This window comes from Labeo rohita, chromosome 18 (genome assembly GCF_022985175.1).
Source record: "Labeo rohita strain BAU-BD-2019 chromosome 18, IGBB_LRoh.1.0, whole genome shotgun sequence".
In the NCBI taxonomy this organism is placed as follows: domain Eukaryota; kingdom Metazoa; phylum Chordata; class Actinopteri; order Cypriniformes; family Cyprinidae; genus Labeo; species Labeo rohita.
The window spans coordinates 3,417,094-3,435,653 of NC_066886.1; the positions used below are offsets into that span (position 1 = coordinate 3,417,094).

General features: G+C 33.3%; 1 protein-coding gene across 1 annotated transcript in view; it reads left to right on the plus strand.

Annotated features, from left to right (window-relative positions):
- Window positions 1-18,560, plus strand: part of si (sucrase-isomaltase (alpha-glucosidase)) — a 62,901-nt gene that overhangs the window by 3,051 nt on the left and 41,290 nt on the right. Inside the window, exons 3-18 of the mRNA XM_051134312.1 lie at window positions 1,363-1,466; window positions 1,546-1,666; window positions 2,237-2,346; window positions 2,432-2,583; window positions 5,454-5,625; window positions 6,571-6,670; window positions 6,917-7,029; window positions 8,738-8,863; window positions 9,985-10,116; window positions 10,516-10,632; window positions 12,379-12,492; window positions 13,014-13,098; window positions 13,192-13,309; window positions 15,043-15,214; window positions 16,846-16,962; window positions 17,404-17,558. Of these exons, the coding sequence (XP_050990269.1) occupies window positions 1,363-1,466; window positions 1,546-1,666; window positions 2,237-2,346; window positions 2,432-2,583; window positions 5,454-5,625; window positions 6,571-6,670; window positions 6,917-7,029; window positions 8,738-8,863; window positions 9,985-10,116; window positions 10,516-10,632; window positions 12,379-12,492; window positions 13,014-13,098; window positions 13,192-13,309; window positions 15,043-15,214; window positions 16,846-16,962; window positions 17,404-17,558 (2,008 nt within the window). The remainder of the gene's footprint in view (window positions 1-1,362; window positions 1,467-1,545; window positions 1,667-2,236; window positions 2,347-2,431; window positions 2,584-5,453; window positions 5,626-6,570; window positions 6,671-6,916; window positions 7,030-8,737; window positions 8,864-9,984; window positions 10,117-10,515; window positions 10,633-12,378; window positions 12,493-13,013; window positions 13,099-13,191; window positions 13,310-15,042; window positions 15,215-16,845; window positions 16,963-17,403; window positions 17,559-18,560) is intronic.

Genomic DNA, 18,560 nt, shown 5'->3' on the forward strand with positions numbered 1-18,560 from the left:
TACAAGCGTGTTTTAGTTTAAATGTATATTGAAAAATTAATACTTTAATTTAGCAAGAATGCATTAACTTAATCAAAAGTGACACTAAAGCACTAAAAATCTATGTTGTCAAATAAATGCTGTTCCTTTGACCTTTCTAGTCATCAGATAATCCATAAAAAACTGTGGTGCTCACAAAAAGGTTTAAGCAGCACAACTATTATTAAAACATTGATAATAGTGATAATAATCAGAAATGATTCTTGAGCAACAAATCAGCATATTAGAATGATTTCTGAAGGATCATGTGACACTGAAGACTGGAGTAATGGATGAATAATATTAAGCTGTGCAAAAATATAATACAATTGAAAGCAATTGTTTTAAATTCTAATACAGCTGAGATCAAAAGTTTACATCCATTTTTCAGAATCTGCAAAATAAGAAGGATCATACTAAATGCATGTTAGTGTTTATTTAGTACTGACCTGAATAAGATATTTCACATAAAAGATGTTTACATATAGTCCAAGAAAAAATAATAGTTTAATTTATAAAAATGACCCCATTCAAAAGTTTACATACACTTGATTCTTAATACTGTGTTGTTACCTGAATGATCTACAGCTGTGTCTTTTTGTTTAGTGATAGTTGTTCAGGAGTCCCTTGTTTGTCCTGAACAGTTAAACTGCCTGCTGTTCTTCAGAAAAATCCTTCAGGTCCCACAAAATCTTAGGTTTTTCAGCATTTTTGCATAGTTGAACCCTTTCCAACAATGACTGTATGATTTTGAGATCCATCTTTTCACACTGAGGACAACTGAATGACTCATATGCAACTATTACAGAAGGTTCAAACGCTCACTGATGCTTCAGAAGCGAAAACGATGCACTAAGACTGTTTCCCAAAAGACAAAATAAGTTAACTTTACCCTGATCTTCAAAGTCAAAAAGTTTTCACCCCCCAGCTCTTATTGCATTGTGTTTTGGACAGGGTCATTTTTTATAAATTCAGCTATTATTTTCTTTATCTATCTTTTATGTGAAGTATGTTATTCAGGTCAGTAGTAAATAAACAATAACATGCATTTTGTATGATCCCTCTTAATTATTTTATTAAAATAATTAACATTTTGCAGATTCTGAAAGAGGGATGTAAACTTTTGACCTCAACTGCATTCTAATAATGTTTCCTTTTTTCTTTCTTTCTTTTTTTTTTTTTTTTTTTTTTTTGTGAAGTAAATGCAGTTTTGGTGAGCATAAGACAGTTTAAAAACATTTCAAAATCTTATTGACAAATGGTTTGGAATTGCTCAAATAAAGATATCTTAAAGTATATCAGAATGGTCATTTTCTATGTTTGTCCTTTTGTCCCCAACTTTAGATTCAGGAACAACTCCAGAACCAGATCCAGACATCGTCCCAGAATGTCCCAGCATTCCAGATGCCGAGAGAGTGGACTGTTACCCGGATGGCGGCGCTTCCCAGGTAAACTGCAGTGGATATGGCCTACATTCCATACAAACTCCCATCACGCTTTGCTTAATCTTCATATGTGTGCTTACAGCAAAAGTGTTTGGAAAGAGCTTGCTGTTGGAGCCCCCTGAACGAGACTAACGTCCCCTGGTGCTTCTTCTCCAAAAACCACGGCTACAGCGTGGTCAGCGAAAGCAAGCCAGACAACACACGTAAGTTCATCCTGAACCGAGATGATGCGTATGATACGTATTATTGGCTTTTAGATAAGTCTTTGTATTACCTCTTTTGTCAAGAGCCAGTTATTCAGAGATTATTTAAAGTTGGAAGTGGTGTCTCACCATCAGATATCACCACTGTACCCTTGAGCAAGGTTATATCAGGGCAACAATATTTTCATAATGCTGTTATATGACGTAATTGTAAAACAAATTCTGCTGACCCTAGTTTTGTGGTGCCAAAAAAAAATTGTATTCAAAAAAATATTTCAAGGCTTTTTATTAACTGTGTTCGATTACTCTTACTGCTCATAATAAAGTCTGGGGATTTCAATAAACTCCTTTATGCAACTTAGAAATGTTTGTGCCACGAACATAAATTATATCTCAAATCTGTTGAGGATAAGTTTGCTTTTATTTCTCTAAGCAATCAAACTTGAATAAGGGAGACATTTTCTTCAGAAAATTATTTTCATTGTATTTTTAAAAGTTCATATTTGACCATGTAGCAAATACAGCAAACAATTCACCAAGACCTCATGGAAAATGTTTGTTTTGCTGCAGATATTGAGGCCAAGCTGACAAGAATGGATGCTCCATCTCTATTTGGAGCTGATATTAAAGAGTTGACCTTCCTCGCTGAAATGCAGACAGAAAACCGTCTTCGACTTAAGGTCTGTTTACAAACTGACGCAAATAGCCCAGGAAACGTGTTGGCGTAAACGTACGATGACGTGCAATGTTCTCTTTGTCTACCAGATCACCGATGCAAATCAAGCCAGGTTTGAGGTTCCTCACGAGCACGTGCAATCGCTTTCCGACACTCCCAGAGGACCCCTAAAATATAGACTGGAGCTGATCCAGAAGCCCTTTGGACTGAAAGTTTGGAGAACCTCTCCTGAAAAACTCCTGTGAGTGGGGAGCTTTCTCTTCCTTTTCACACACAGATCATGCGTTGGTTCTTTGTGAGCTCGGAGCATTGCTAACAATGCAGCACGAGTGTTTCTTTGACTAAATGAAGAGCAATCACAACACCAAAAAGACAGAAATTAGAGGCATGAATAGAATGAGGGAATCCGGCGAGGTCTGAAAGAAGCCTGTAGCAATGCAAACAAGCTTTTTGTAAAGCAGCCAGTCTTCGTCTCGCTGTCTACGTGCCGTTGATGGAAATTGCTTTGTTTCCTTTTGTTATTGTCTGCCGTCATCGGTGTGTTTTTGTGCAGTGTTGAAAAATGACAGGCAGGTAAAGAGCAAGTCCTGATTTATAATTCTTACACGAGTTTGAGTCAGATTTGATCTTTTTTAAGTCAGGCCTGCTTTTATGCATGTTGCATCCGTCACAAAAGCAATGTGTATTCATTTCAGTGACCTTTTTAAAGAAATATTAAAGAAATCAGAGCAGCGCTACATATTGGACACATATACACTCTAAAAATGTTTTGTCACAGTTACAGTTTGCATCTTTTGATAATGAAGTAATGTTGAACCAACAAATTACAAAGAGTTATAGGAATTTAATGTGGTGCATAAACACACATTTTTAAGTTGATTGCTAAAAAAACTTATTTAGTTGTGACTCTGAAACTAATTAATCTTAGTTGTTTAACTTTACCTGTAAAGTTGCATGTAAATTTTAGATTAAGCACTTAAAATAACACATGATTTTAACATTTATTCTCCTTATCCAGTTCTATGCAAAGCATGCTGGAAACTACTGACCAGTTTGCAAAAAGTTATCAAGAATATTTCATAAAGTTACTACAACTTAATCAAAATGTTAAAGGAGAATTCTCCAGAACAACAATTTACAAATAATTTACTCACCCCCTTGTCATCCAAGATGTTCATGTCTTTCTGTCTTCAGTCGTAAAGAAATTATAGTTTTTGAGGAAAGCATTTCAGGATTTTTCTGTATATAATGGACTTCATTGGTGCCCCAAATTTGAACTTCCGAAATGCAGTTTAAATGCAACTTCAAAGGGCTCTAAACGATCCCTAAACGAGGAAGAAGGGTCTTATCTAGTGAAACCAATTGGCCATTGTTTTCGAAAAATAAAATTTTTTATACTTTTTAAGCACAAAAGCTTGTGTAGCAAAGGCTCTAAGATGCGTGTCCACGGGTCGTTCTTGAACGATTCATTCATTTTGACTTTGAATGTGACTCGGAAAGAACGAGTCGTCTCGGGGAGTGATTCGTTCAGTCGCGCATGAGCAACATCCTATTAGGTTCTGTACTGGAATTAGCTCACCTGTTTCGAGTCTTCGGGGTTTTTGAGTCGTTTGTTCATCTTATGGGGCTGAACGAGACTCAAAGGTGCGAGTCGGTAAAATGATCCAAACTTCCCATCGCTATTATGAATCACGTCTTCAAATCACCACAGTTTCATCGTCTGTGTACCCCAGCTCAAAACGGTAGAGTGTGTCGAAAAACTCCATGTTATTTTCTCCTACAACTTCAGAATCATCCAACATTGTTGTACCTTTTTGTTTGTAAACAGCGTTTGTCTGTAGCAGGGTCTGTAGTTCCGTGTGACCTTTCGACGTGATTCAATAGTACATGAACGCGCATCCCAGAGCCTGTGCTACACAAGCTTTTGTGCTTAAAAAGTACACAAATGACAGACCCTTCTTCCTTTGGCTGGGATCGTTTAGAGCCCTTTGAAGCTGCATTTAAACTACATTTTGGAAGATCAAAATTGGGGCACCAATGATGTCCATTATATGCAGAAATATCCTGAAATGCTTTCCTTAAAAAACATAATTTCTTTACTACTGAAGACAGAAAGACATGAACATCTTGGATGACAAGGGGGTGAGTAAATTATTTGTGAATTATTGTTCTGGAAGTGGACTTCTCCTTTAACGTAATGCTCAACAATATTATGTCAACAGAACTCATCAAAATAATGTTTGCAACTTGGAAGTTTTAATTAAATACTATATATATATATATATATATATATATATATATATTAAATTGCAACCACAACTTCAGCATTCAGACATTAACAGGTACTCCGGTTTATTTATTTTTTTTGGAGTGTTTACTACTTACTTAATAATTACTACTTACCCATTGTTTTAACAAATCTATGTAAACATTTATGACATTTCATTAAATGAATTACCATTTAAAAATGGTAATTTACAAATAAAGTTTAATCATCATTTATCAACAAACTGTTAACCTTTAAGCTAATGGTCATACAGTAATTTGCCACATACAGTGCAGAAATGGAACATATCTACAAAAACGTTTTTTGACCACAGTCACGTCTGTAGGTGTTGCAAAACAATGTAATCTTTTATCTGATAAAAAGGTTGATTTAAAAGCCTAATAATGATGTATTTAATCAAAAGAATGCATGATTCATAAAGGTTTCAGCATGGATTGATATATCAGAAGGAAGTATATGTGTGTAACATGCTCATTAATCTTATCTGTAGTGATGTTATTTTTAAAATTCCTAATAGAGTTTTAGATAAGATAATGCACGTCACACAATGACTCACAGCTATCAGTTTGGGTTTCAAGAGTAGGACGTTGTTTTCCTGGTAACACAAGATGATCTTTAGATGACCCATATACCAGTACTTGTTATTTATCCTGGTGTTTTCATGTGGTTTGGCTGTGCATTTTTAATGTTTTTGGACCCCTCTGTATTTGAAGATATGCTTGAAGGGTGAATCTATTGGTCAGTATGTTCTTGACAGGTTTCATGAAGCTGAACTGTGCAAAAACTTATTTTTTACACCATGTCTTCCTCTCTTGCTCCGTCAGGTTTGACACGACCCTTGGGCCGCTGGTTTTTGCTGATCAGTACCTTCAGCTCTCAGCTAAACTCCCCTCTCACAATATTTATGGACTTGGAGAGCATGTCCATCAGACCTTCCGCCATGATACCAACTGGAAGACCTGGCCTATCTTCACCAGAGATGCTTTCCCCAATGGAGTGAGTCGTAACATTGAAATTTTCACTATTCCGAATTAGTATGATTAGTATGAAATACAAGTTTTAGGCAAGTTTTTGAAGAATATACTAGCCACTCTGAAGAACTGAGGATGTCAAGCTTCAAAAAGGATGCAAAACATCAAAAAAGTTTATAAAACTCATACACCATGACGTTTTGGAGCTCAACTGTCCCAACTTAATTTAATTTAATTTAATTTAATTTAATTTAATTTAATTTAATTTTTTATTTAAATTTTTTAAATATTTAATTTTATTTTATAAGCAGTCGTGGAGAGTTCACAAAGTTGAACCTTGCAGAATAAAAACACAAGTGACACTTGTGGGAGAAATAGTAAACACTTTAGAAATGCTTTTTTTATGGCTTTTTTAATACATACATATATATATATATATATATATATATATATATATATATATATATATGTATATATATATACACATAGACATTTATTTTATTTTGTGTGATGTGTTCCAGAGAATACATATACATATATATATATATATATATATATATATATATATATATATATATATGTATATACATTTATTTTATTTTGTGTGATGTGTTCCAGAGAGAAATTTAGGATAATAACTGATGACAGAAATGTCATTTTTTTCTTTAATGAGCTATTTTGAACTGATTTAACTCATTTAACTGACTTTACTTAGTATAACCCAGTGTAATCAGGTAGATTTTTTGTCATATTAACTAGTTTTAGTTTTTTTATTTGTTAATAAAAAGTCATTTAAATATTTCACATGAAGCACATTTTGAGATAGATTAGATTTCCTTACAAACAGCTCCTGTAAGGTCACTTTATCCTGGCATTTATATATCAAAATCATGAGACATAAACGTCGCAATAAACTGCTTAAAAGGTTAAAATTTGCCATTACATTTCTTAATGTCTTTTCCTACCGCAGGGCACACACAACCTGTACGGCCACTACCCTTATTTCACATGTCTGGAAGACGCAAGCGGCCATTCCTTTGGTGTTTTCCTCTTAAACAGCAATGCTATGGGTAAACAGTCCCTCTCTTGGGTAGTTCTATTCTGTCATTGTGTTGGCTTTTTTTTGTATTGCTGGTCACAGACATGAGTTTTGCCGTGGGCTGAAGTCATAGTCTGTAATAACATGATTTGTGATATCTGTGCACAGCGTGTATGGCACGTTGTGTTTGTGGGTTTACAATGGCTGCTTTTGTTAAAGGTTAACAAATTAGAGCAATTTAAGTTGTTTATGTCTGTCTATTCATGTCTGTGTGCAGAGGTGACAATTCAGCCTGCTCCGGCCGTAACCTTCCGGACTATCGGAGGGGTTCTGGACTTCTACATTCTGATTGGAGAAACACCGGAAGCAGTGGTGGACGAGTTCACAAAGGTGAGCCTTGCAGGTGGATATGAATAAAAACAAAAGTGACACTTGTGGGAGAAAATGTAAACACTTTAGAAATGCTTTTTCATGGAAGAGATACACGGTCATTTCATTGTCTTTCTGGTAATTTCTCTGCTTTCCAATTGGATTAAACGTAGAATCTCATATAAATAGAACAAAAAAAAAAAAAAAATCTAATTGATAACTTATATATTAATTCATTTTACAGATTGTTTATTCTCTCACAAATGTTATGTATTGGTTCATATTTCTGCAAATATTTTAACAAAATACAAAAATTCATTCTACAGAATTACTTGATTCTTATTATTTGAAAAAATATTTGAAAATAAATTCTAAAATGCTTGATTCATTTGTGGCATTCTGAGGTCAAATGTTTAATTATAAGTTATAACTATTATGAATTATAATCGTAAAATATGTAATGATTTGTTATATAATAATTTATTACACAAGTCTTACTAAACTGCATAGGCCAGTGTGACTATTGTCCTGGTCAAAATATGATTTTATTTCATATAAAAATTTCAAATCACATAAAGATTTGCTGTCAGTTTCAGGTTATTATTGTTAACGAAAACTAAAACCATAAAAAAATGTATTAAAATGTTAAATGATATAAAAGACAATATTTTAAAAAATGTGTTTTTTTTTTTTTATTTTGGTAGTTGCTGAGACATTTCTCTTTGTTTTTCTAGTAAACTAAAAACTAAAAAATAAAATTAAAATAAAATTAATAACTATGTAGACCAAAAAAATGAATACAAATGTCAAAACGAAATTACTAAATATTTCAAATAAAAATTTCGAATCACTTAAATATTTGCTGTCAGTTTCAAGTTATTATTGTTAACGAAAACGAAAATCATTACAAAAAAGTTATTAAAATGTGAACTGAAATAAAAGACTATATAAAAAATTGCTTTTAAAAAAAAATAGCTAGTTGCCAAGACACGATTTCTCATTTTCTTTCTAGTAGTGAAAACACTAAAACTAAAACTGAAAAAAATAAAAATAAATAAATAACTAGGTAGACCAAAAAAAACCCTAAAAAAGAAAAAAAAAGAAAATATTGAATAAAAAAAAAAACTAATATAAATGTCAGAACACCCAATTAAATTACTAAAAGTTTAATTTAAATTTCATATAAAAATTTCAAATCACATAACAATTTGCTGTCAGTTTCAAGTTATTATTGTTAGCGAAAACTATAGTCATAAAAAAAAATGTTATTTAAATGTGAACTGAAATAAAAGACAATTAAAAAATAGCTTTTTAAAAAAAAAAATAGCTAGTTGCTGAGATAAAGTGAACAAAACAAAAACTATTTGAAATAAAATTAATAACTGTAGACCAAAAAACTTTAATTTAAATTCAAATGAAAACCAAAAGCATAAAAAACCCTTATTCAAAATATTAATAAAAATGAAAATAATGCAACAGTGATACTAATATAACTCTGCTCTATTTATGTATTTATTTATTTATTAGTAATTAGCCATAATAAGTAGTCAACTGGTCATTATTGCAAAATAAACCCTGACAGGGTGATCAAAACTTCATCAGTGCTAATTGACAACAGCTCTTGCTGAAGGTTGAAGTATAATCATATAGGCCCAGATGAGGCTTCTAGATTAGCCTGAGGGAGTCCTGTGATGTTCAGCGTGTTTAACATTGCTTTATGCGTCTCCAGCTGATTGGCAGACCCTTCATCCCTCCGTACTGGTCTCTGGGCTTCCAGCTCTCTCGCTGGGACTACGGCAGCCTGGCGGAGGTGAAGAAAGTCGTGGACAGAAATCGACAGGCCGGCTATCCGTATGTAAGTGCCAGGAACAGAAGGAGGGTCCTCGCTTTGTTCTACAAAACTTGATTCCACCCAGTACTTCAAAGCCACAACTGAGAGCACGAAATAAAGCTCACCGATTCATGAATAATGACTTCACATATGTGCATTTCACCTGTACATGCAGTTAGAAGCGTTTAGCACCTTATGGCGAGGCTCTAATTGCCGAAGGATGGACTGAAGCTCAATGTTTGATGTCATTCGAACAAAGAGGGCATTAGCATGTCAGGATATTGCATCTCTGCCTGATTAGCATTAGAAAATTACTGGCAGGAGAATCTCACCATCTGCTGATGGTTGATGGAAGTCAAGCTTTCCAGAAAAATCAAAACAGACAACAGTGATTCTACAATGTTAGCATGCAAAAGAGGCATTAACCATTGTAAAGGCTGAAGGTGCAGCTTCTAAAGGACGAAACCTTCGTTCATCTTCAGAACACAAATTAAGATATTTTTTGATGAAATCTGACAGCTTATTGACCCCGCAGGAACGCAACTGACACATTCAATGCCCAGAAAGGTAGTAAGGACATTGTTAAAACAGTCTGTGTGACATCAGTGCTGCAATCGTAATGTTATGAAGCTACGAGAATACTTTTTCTTTCTTTGTGCAAAGAAAGTATTCTTGCTTTATAAAATTAAGGTTGAACCACCTTGGCCTGGGAATGTTTTAGTTGTGTTGCTGTCTATGCAGGGTTACAAAGCTCTCGGATTTAATCAAAAATATCTTAATTTGTGTTCCGAAGATGACCGGGTTTGGAATAACATTTTCGCATTTTACTATCCTTTTAAAAATAAAGGTTCCAAAAGCAGGATTTTGTAGCGGTGCCATTGAGGAGCCTATTTTTTTTGTTCCTCAAAGAACCTTTTAGTAAATAGTTCTTAAAAGAATCATTATTTTCTTAGTGTAACGAACATTTTAAGAACCTTTTACACTTTTGTGCAGTGGAATGGTAATGGTTTTTCATGGAACCATTAATTTATTTTTAGGAGTGTAACTTCCACAGACATTGTGAAACAGGATATTCAATGAGAGGAAACTTTGATTTCATGTTGATTTAAACAGGTCTTAAAGACGATCATTATTTTGTGTTCCAGGAAGTCCAGTACACTGATATTGACTACATGGAGAACAAAAAGATCTTCACCTATGATATGGAGAAATTTGCAGAGCTGCCTCAGTTTGCTGACTACATGCATGATGCAGGACAGAAATACATCATCATACTGGTGAGCCATCGATATTGCAGTTTCATTTATGCTGTGGTTCAGAGTTTTATAGGTTGTTTTAAGTTAGTTCTGGGTTTTGAAAAGGTTTGAGTTGTACAAAAGTTGTCCAAATGAAGTTCTTAGCATTGCATATTACTAATCAAAAAATACATTTTGATATATGTACAGTGGTAAAATTACAAAATATCTTCATGGAACATGATCTTTACTTAATACCTTAATGATTTTTTGCATGAAAGAAAAATCGATCATTTTGACCCATACAATGTATTGTTGGCTGTTGCTACAAATATACCCATGCTACTTAGGACTTGTTTTGTGGTCCAGGATCACATTTCGACTCCTTGCCAAATTTGATTTTGTCCAGTTGAACACCTCAAAACTTTTTCTTCTTGGTAGGATCCTGCCGTATCCACTGGTCGACGGATAAACGGACCCTATGAAGCTGTTGACAGGGGACATGCAGCAAAGGTTTGGGTCACTGAATCAGATGGAGAAACACCTCTACTAGGAGAAGTAAGATACTTTAAAGATGTTGGTTAATTGTTACTAGTAACAATGACAAATTGTTACTACACTACACAAATTCTAGTTAAAATATCTAAAAAAATTCATAAACTGAGATGCATTTACTTGATAAACAAAATGACATAAGTCTCGTTTCCAGGGGGAAAAAAAACCTAAATTAATTACAGTTCGCTTCCATTTTGCTTGTCTAGTAAATGCATCTTAATTTAAGAATTTTTAGATATTTTGACTAGAAACAAGATTAAAAAAAATAAGATAAGCCTTTTTTGCAGTGTAGGAACTGGTTATTTTTCTTTAAAAAAAAACTGAACGTAATGATTTACATGCATTTGGTTTTAGACATTTTTGTTGGACATGTGAATTTTTACACTGATATAGACAGATGACATACCATATTGCATTGCTTTGTTCAACAGGGTTTGATCTGGGAATAAATGACTGAAAACTTTAAGTAAAATCATTTTTAGAATGATTTCTGAAGGATCATGCAACACTAAAAATTGGAATAATGATGCTAAAAATTCAGCTTTGATCGCATTAAAATGAAGTTAGAGCCAGAATCATTATTTTTTTTTTACAATTCCAATCCACCATTTTTTACCCATTAAACGTATTAATTGCCCAGTTCTACTTTAGGAGACAGTTACATTGTACAGTCAAACCAAAGTTTATTCAGACACCCTTCAACATTTCTCACATTATCACAGTTTATTCACTATAGTTTATAAAATGATCATAAAATATGACAAGAGCTCAGAGATAAACTGTGTCAGAACAAATTCATCTTGATAATGTCAAATAACTTTGATAGAAAGGTATGTAATGTATTACAATCAACCAAAAATGCAGCTGTTAGTATGACAGTATTTACACAACTATCAGTACTTTGTTGAGCAATTACCAATCAATGCTTAATTTTGTTCAGTCAAATGTGTAAAAAGGTTGCATTAGCAATTAAAGAAAAAGCACTTAAACATGGTCGGGTAAAAGTGTCTGAATAATTTGGCCCCCAATTTTACTGGTAGTCCACTGTACGAAGGACATTTTGGTAATATGTCACAGTATATTTTGCTATCCTCTCTTACATAAACTATAGTGTCCTGCACCCACTAGTAAAAAAACATCAAAAATTATATCTGGTGTCTGAATCCTTTCTGATTTGACTGTATTTAGAAATGTATCTTTTGTAAACATTTAAGAAAATAGAACAGGTATAGAGTAGGTTAAGAGACGTCAAATAAGTAAGATTGAATGAAAAACATCTGGAGTTGCCATGTGATTTGCCATAAGAGAGATCATTCATTTACCATCTGTAACCTTGAGTTAGATCATATATCAGTCAGGACAACAAGGCACGTATCACATGGCAATAATATCACTTGTGATTATTTAGCCGATTAAGCACAGGCAGATGCTAATTGCTTTTTTATGGTTTAACTTCAGGTCAGTATTTGCATTGATTTTGCATTAGAGTTTAATATCACGCTTTCATGCAGCTCAAAGCCATTTGAGATGAGGAACAGAAAAGAACTCGAGAGGGAATAGAAATGCCAGTGGCTTAAAAACTTAAAGACATAAATAAAAGGCAACATGTAGACGGGTTTTTTTTTTTTGCAGCCCTAAATGTCATCTGTGACCAAATAACCAAAAGAAACAGCAAATATTTTTCACTTTATTTTTTATTTTAGTTTTTTATTTTTCATTCATTCATTCATTCATTCCATTGTGTTACAGGTTTGGCCAGGAGAAACTGTGTTTCCTGACTACACTAACCAGGGTTGCATTGATTGGTGGGTTGATGAAATTTCACGTTTCTACAAGGAAGTCAAGCATGATGCTCTCTGGATTGTAAGTAACCCGCAGAGATCATTACCCGTGAGCAAATATTGAACCTAATCATTTTACGACTTGGTGGAAAGGTCACGAAAGGTCGTGAAAAAATATTCCGATTCCAATCTACAACTTCCTACGGAGTCTCCAAATCAATACTATATATGTCACTGCATCAATATGTATTAATCAAAATATACAAACACAGAAAGTCTATAAACATCTGATCTAGAATACAATATGAACCACAAAAGCTTTTAAGTCAACATAATATCAAAATCAACCTTGCTTACAGTAGTAATTCATCAATACGCTCTTTCACAGTGCATATAATTTCAAAGACAACATGTTACACCATCCAATCAATTCCTGATTGATAAAATCAAGTCTCGCTGACTATTCTGAAGAAAAAAGTAAAATGGTTGCGAATGCCATTTCGTGTTGACTTTAAAGCCTCCCCAAAGGGTTTTGCTTTAATCTCGAGACAATTAGCCGCCTGAATTAGGGAGCGCTGAACTAATTGCTGTTTTATTTCTAAGGACATGAATGAGGTGGCCAATTTCGTGAAGGGAGGCATCAAAGGCTGCGCCGATAACAGACTCAACTATCCTCCATTCACCCCACGTGAGTCTCAAATGCATCTACAGCTAGATTGTTATCAGTGTTTTCTCAGCATCTGTAAACATCCATTCTCTTCATTTCTGTTCACCTCTACAGGTATCCTTGATGAGCTGATGTACAGTAAGACCTTATGCATGGATTCTAAACACAAATGGGGAAACCACTATGATGTGCACAGTCTCTATGGGTACTCTATGGTCCTGGCCACTGACAAGTAAGTGTTGGTTTTTCCCACACTCTGTATGCAAACGCTCTCTGTCTTGTCAGAATGATTAATACAGATATTCGTATATTAATTGTGACATTACAACCCTGATGAAATCTGAATTATGTTTTTGAATCATTTCGTTGTAGCTGTAGGATGTTGTGAATGTTGTCTGCGTAGTATATTAAAATATTTTTATTGAATTCTCTTTAGCCCTCTATTGTACGATGTTGCCTCTGGATAACTTATTTTCTTCATTTTGCAAGCACCTGATTTATTTAAGTTGAAAAAAAAAAGACATGGTTAATAATGCATGGATTGTTTTTAATAAACCAGCAAAAAGATCTAGGTCACACTACGTCTTTGAGGCCTGTTTTTTGGGATTGTACACCAGGATGCATATTTTTACTTTTTAAGCACTGTCATTAGAAATATGATTCACATTTCTTGATGAGTAACGTGTAAACTTTATTTTAATTTATTTTAGGGAGTTGCTTAAATGTGTTTGTTTTCAAGCAACATTGTGTGACAGTGATTTAGATATTTTTCCCAAATTCTGTTTAATTGTTTGTTTTTTTCTGGATTCAGGTTTAAATTTTTCTAGATTCTATTCTAATGGTTAAAGTAAAAAAATACATTAAAAAGCTTGTCTAATTAATTGAAATTGTGGAACTTGCAAAAATTAGCCATTTATTAAATTAAGGTCCTATGAAATACTTCTCTCTTTTTTTCCAATTCGGTTTTATTTTTAACAAATTATGTGTTTTCATTCATTTTTTGTATTCCACTTATTACATTTTAATAATCAGTTAATTAATTTAATTAATAAATTAACAAAATAATTAATTGATTTTATTTTAAAAAAGCGTTTATTATTTTATTATATTATATTTTATTAAAAACATTGTTTTAATAATAATTTTAGTAGTAGTAGTTGTAATATATTGTGTCTAGAACTAGTGCATATAATAGATTAGGGAAACACATTTAAAGCTTTAATTTCTATAATAATGATTCTTCTAATAAACGTTTATTTAAATTATATTTATAGTATTTTTTTTATTCTTCAGCAAGCCTTTAATTTATTTCCTAAGAAATATAGGTACTGAAGTTAATGCAAGAAAATAGTGCATGAAGAAATAGTGGATAAATAGTGTTCATTTTAATTTCCAAAGAATTTCTTTTAAAAAATCTATATAATAATGGGGTCAGTTGAATGCAAAAAAAATTGTTTCATTTTTTTTCTTTTCTAGTGCATGCAGTAGATGATTAAGAAACAAGTTAACAGCTCAGAAGATTGTTGAATTGATGCATTTGATGAATGCTGGACAGCACACAAGAAGTGTTAGTCAGTCACAGTATTGGTGACTCAAGCGGCGTCACCCGTGACTCAGTGTTTTACTAACGTACGGCCAATACTGTCATATGGCAGGATGTTCTCCTCATAGGGGGGTGAAGAGAGTTAAATTGTATCATGCTTGTTTCTTTTTTCCCTCCTTTTATTTTCAGCAGGAAATCTGTTTTACTCATCTTGTAATTTCTACATCATTGATTTGTTCCACTCTCGTTCCTCTACGCCCCCTCTCTCATTCAGCTAAACTCCCACATTTAACTCCTGCCTGTGTGTTTGTCATCTCTACGCTTTCCTCGACCACCCAACGGTGTTGTGTCTTTCCAAAACCGACGTTTTTAATGTGGTGCCAACACTCCTTATATATCTAATGTTGTGTTTTTGCTTCCAGGGCCTCAAAAGCAGTGTTTGGGAATAGCCGTTCCATGGTCTTTAGCCGCTCCTCCTTCCCCGGGGTGGGCAAGTACGCTGGGCACTGGTTGGGCGACAACGGTGCCAACTGGAATGACATAAAATGGGCGATACCTGGCATGCTGGAGTTTAACCTCTTCGGCATTCCTTACGTAAGTGGTTTGACTGCAAACAAAATGTCTTTTCCAACAAGGGTAATTGATGGTCAACATCAGTATGTTTCATAACACAACAGCCCCACTGAGATACATGGAAAGTGTTTGGAGAAAGCTTTTGGCTTTGATTGAGTTTCCATGAAATGCAATGAGAAATTGAATGGGCGTTTGTTCAGGTTGAATTGAGTTAACATTGACTGGCCGACTCAACAGTCAGATCCAATAAATGTATCATGAGACGGATGATGTAAACATTTTTTGCTGCGTAATATTATCCGATCGCCAAGCTTATTGTGTTTTGTATTTTGAGGTAAATACGTTTTTTAACCCAATATTTTGATGACATTTATTATTATTATTATTATTATTATTATTATTATTATGTAGAGGCTGATCTGTCACAGCTTGGGAGTTCTCACCTTTATTGCTTTTTTATTTATTATCAACTTTGATGATGTTTCTCAGAAAATTTATTGAGGGCATTAAAAATAGACTCAGTTGAGTCATTGGTTAATAATTCATAAAAGCTATAATATATAATAAATACAAATTAATGCAAACTATAGAAAAAATATTTTAAAAATTCATATTGACTTTAATTTCGACAAAAATATTTATTCGTATGAAGAATCATGTACTGAAGTCAGTTTAATGCAATAAAAATGAATCAACCTTTTTTCTTTCAAAGTGCATAATACATAAAAGAAATGTATAATAATAATAATAATAATTGTTATTATTATTATTATTATTATTATTATTATTTATTTTAATTTAAATTTTTATTATATATAGAAAAAAAACTATGTAAAAAGAATTCATATTGAATTTCATATTGACAAAAATATTTGTTCATATAAAGAATCATGTACTGAAGTCAGTTTAATGCAATGAAACTGAATCAAACTTCTTTCTTTCAAAGTGCATAATATATAAAAGAAATGTATTATAATAATCATAATAATAATAAGAAGGGGACATTAAAAAGCTTGTCTAATTAATTGAAATCGTGAAACTTACAAAAATTAGCAGCCATTTATTCAATTAAGGCCCTATGAAATACTTTACTTTTTTTCAAATTAAGTTTTATTTTTACCAAATTATGTTTTTGTTTTTTGTTTTTTTTTTCCATTCATTTTCTGGATTCCACTTATTAAATTTTGATAATTCATTATTTTAATTAATTTAATCAACAAAACTCTCTATTTGCTTTCCATTTAAACTCCGCTGCTTAGGAAAAACAACTGGGATAATAAGAAAATCTCATTTGTGATTTTTCTTTCAAAGAAAAGAGATTTTCACTTACAGCCGCTTAGAATTGTTTATGACGTGAAAAAAAACAAAAACAAATGTGAGAAAATTTGTGTTGAAAGCGAATGACTTTTATGCTTTTAATTGCAGACGTTGGTATTTTGGTAAATATGAGCACAATCTGAGACATTTTTGATCTTCTGATACGCTAGGAAGACGTTTGTCAGACTATTGATGTCTTTTTCACATATAAAATACTGTTATCTCCATTTGATCTCCATTTAATTGCTTTGCTTTTTTGAGGAAGTGTTTGAGAAAATAAAGAGTGACTTTCTCTCCTCTGGAGAGATACTGAATTTCATGATATTATTCTGCAGATCGGCGCGGACATCTGTGGTTTCTTCGACGACTCTGAGGAGGAACTTTGCACTCGTTGGATGCAAGTGGGCGCCTTCTACCCCTTCAGCCGTAACCACAATGCGCAAGGCTACGCGGTACGTATCGTCCTACAAATAATCATAAACATTCAGTCTCAAAGTGTACAAAGCGTCTTCCTCTTCAAACATCTGTGCTACGTGTTTCAGGCCCGACGGCAACGCTCTGAATTGCAAACGTGTCCTCTCTCTTTAAATGCTATTTGTAGAAGATTTATTTCTCTAATCATTATTGTGAGATTGGCGTAAGAGAAGCAATCAGACCTCCAGAGCGAGAGTTTGAGAGGGCAAATGAGGATGAATGGAAAATTATATTCTTGGTGAAATTAGATGAATAAGATTTGACCTTTTAGTCGGAGAGTAATCATTCCACGGCTGTCTCCGCGACCGATGGCTCTCCGCCATGATGAACATATTATCAGTATCCACACAGTAAAATCCATTTCTATCTTTGCTCTTCAGCTTACTCTCCCTGACTGGTTTTATGTCCCTTTCTAACAGGACCAGGACCCAGCATCATACGGCTTAGATTCTCTTGTGATGAACACCTCCAAGCACTACCTGAACATCAGATACACCCTCTTGCCGTACCTCTACACTCTGTTCTACAAGGCCCATGTTAACGGAGAGACCGTAGTGCGTCCCTTGATGCACGAGTGAGTTCAGACACATGCAAACAGCAGTGCAACAGTTTCAGCCTTGACAAACAGCAAGTGTTAGTTTTGTGGTTATGAACATCATGTATTTCTTTATGTGAGCTCTTACGCACAAAAGAGGTGTATGTAGAAATGCAGAGCACAAATTCCAAGTATGGGCACATCATGTCCTTCCCTCCTTCCTTTTTAATTTAATTCACCAACCTAATTATATGAAGCAAATGCAATACTGTTCAAAAGTTTTATTAAGTTATTATTCAGCAAGGATGCATTAAATTGATCAAAAGTGACAGTAAAGACATTTATAATGTTAGAAACGATTTCCATGTCAAATAATTCTGTTCTTTTGAACTTTCTATTCATCCGGGAATCCTAAAGAAAATTAGGTATTAGAATAATTTTTGAAGTACCATGTGACACTAATTTGTTTTGTTTTGTTTTGTTTTTTGACTTTTTTGTCTTGTCTTTGCATTTTTTTTTCTTAATCTTGTTTTGGCCTGTTTTTTATTTGTTTGCTTTGTTTTGTTATTTGTTTTGTTTGCTTTGTCTTGTTTTATCTTGTTTTGGCATGTTTTGTTTTGATCTTTTTTGTTTTATTCGTTAATTTGATTGTTTTTTTTTTGTCTTTTGTTTGCTTTGTCTTGTTTTATCTTGTTTTGGCATGCTTTTATTTTGTTTGTTTGTTTGCTTGCTTTGTTTTGCTTTGTGTCATTTTATCTTGTCTCTGCATGTTTTGTCTTGTTTTGATATGTTTTTGTTTTGTTTGTTAGTTTGACTTTTTTGTTTGTTTTTTTGCTTGCTTTGTTTTGTTATTTGTTTTGCTTTGCTTTGTCTTGTTTTGTTTTGGCATGGTTCATCTCGTTTTGATCGTTTTGTTTGTTAGTTTTTTTTTTTTGTCTTGTTTTGGCATGTTTTGTTTTTGTTTGTTTGCTTTGTTCGTTATTTGTTTTGCTTTGTCTTGTTTCATCTTGTTTTGCCATGTTTTTTGTTTTGTTTGTTTGC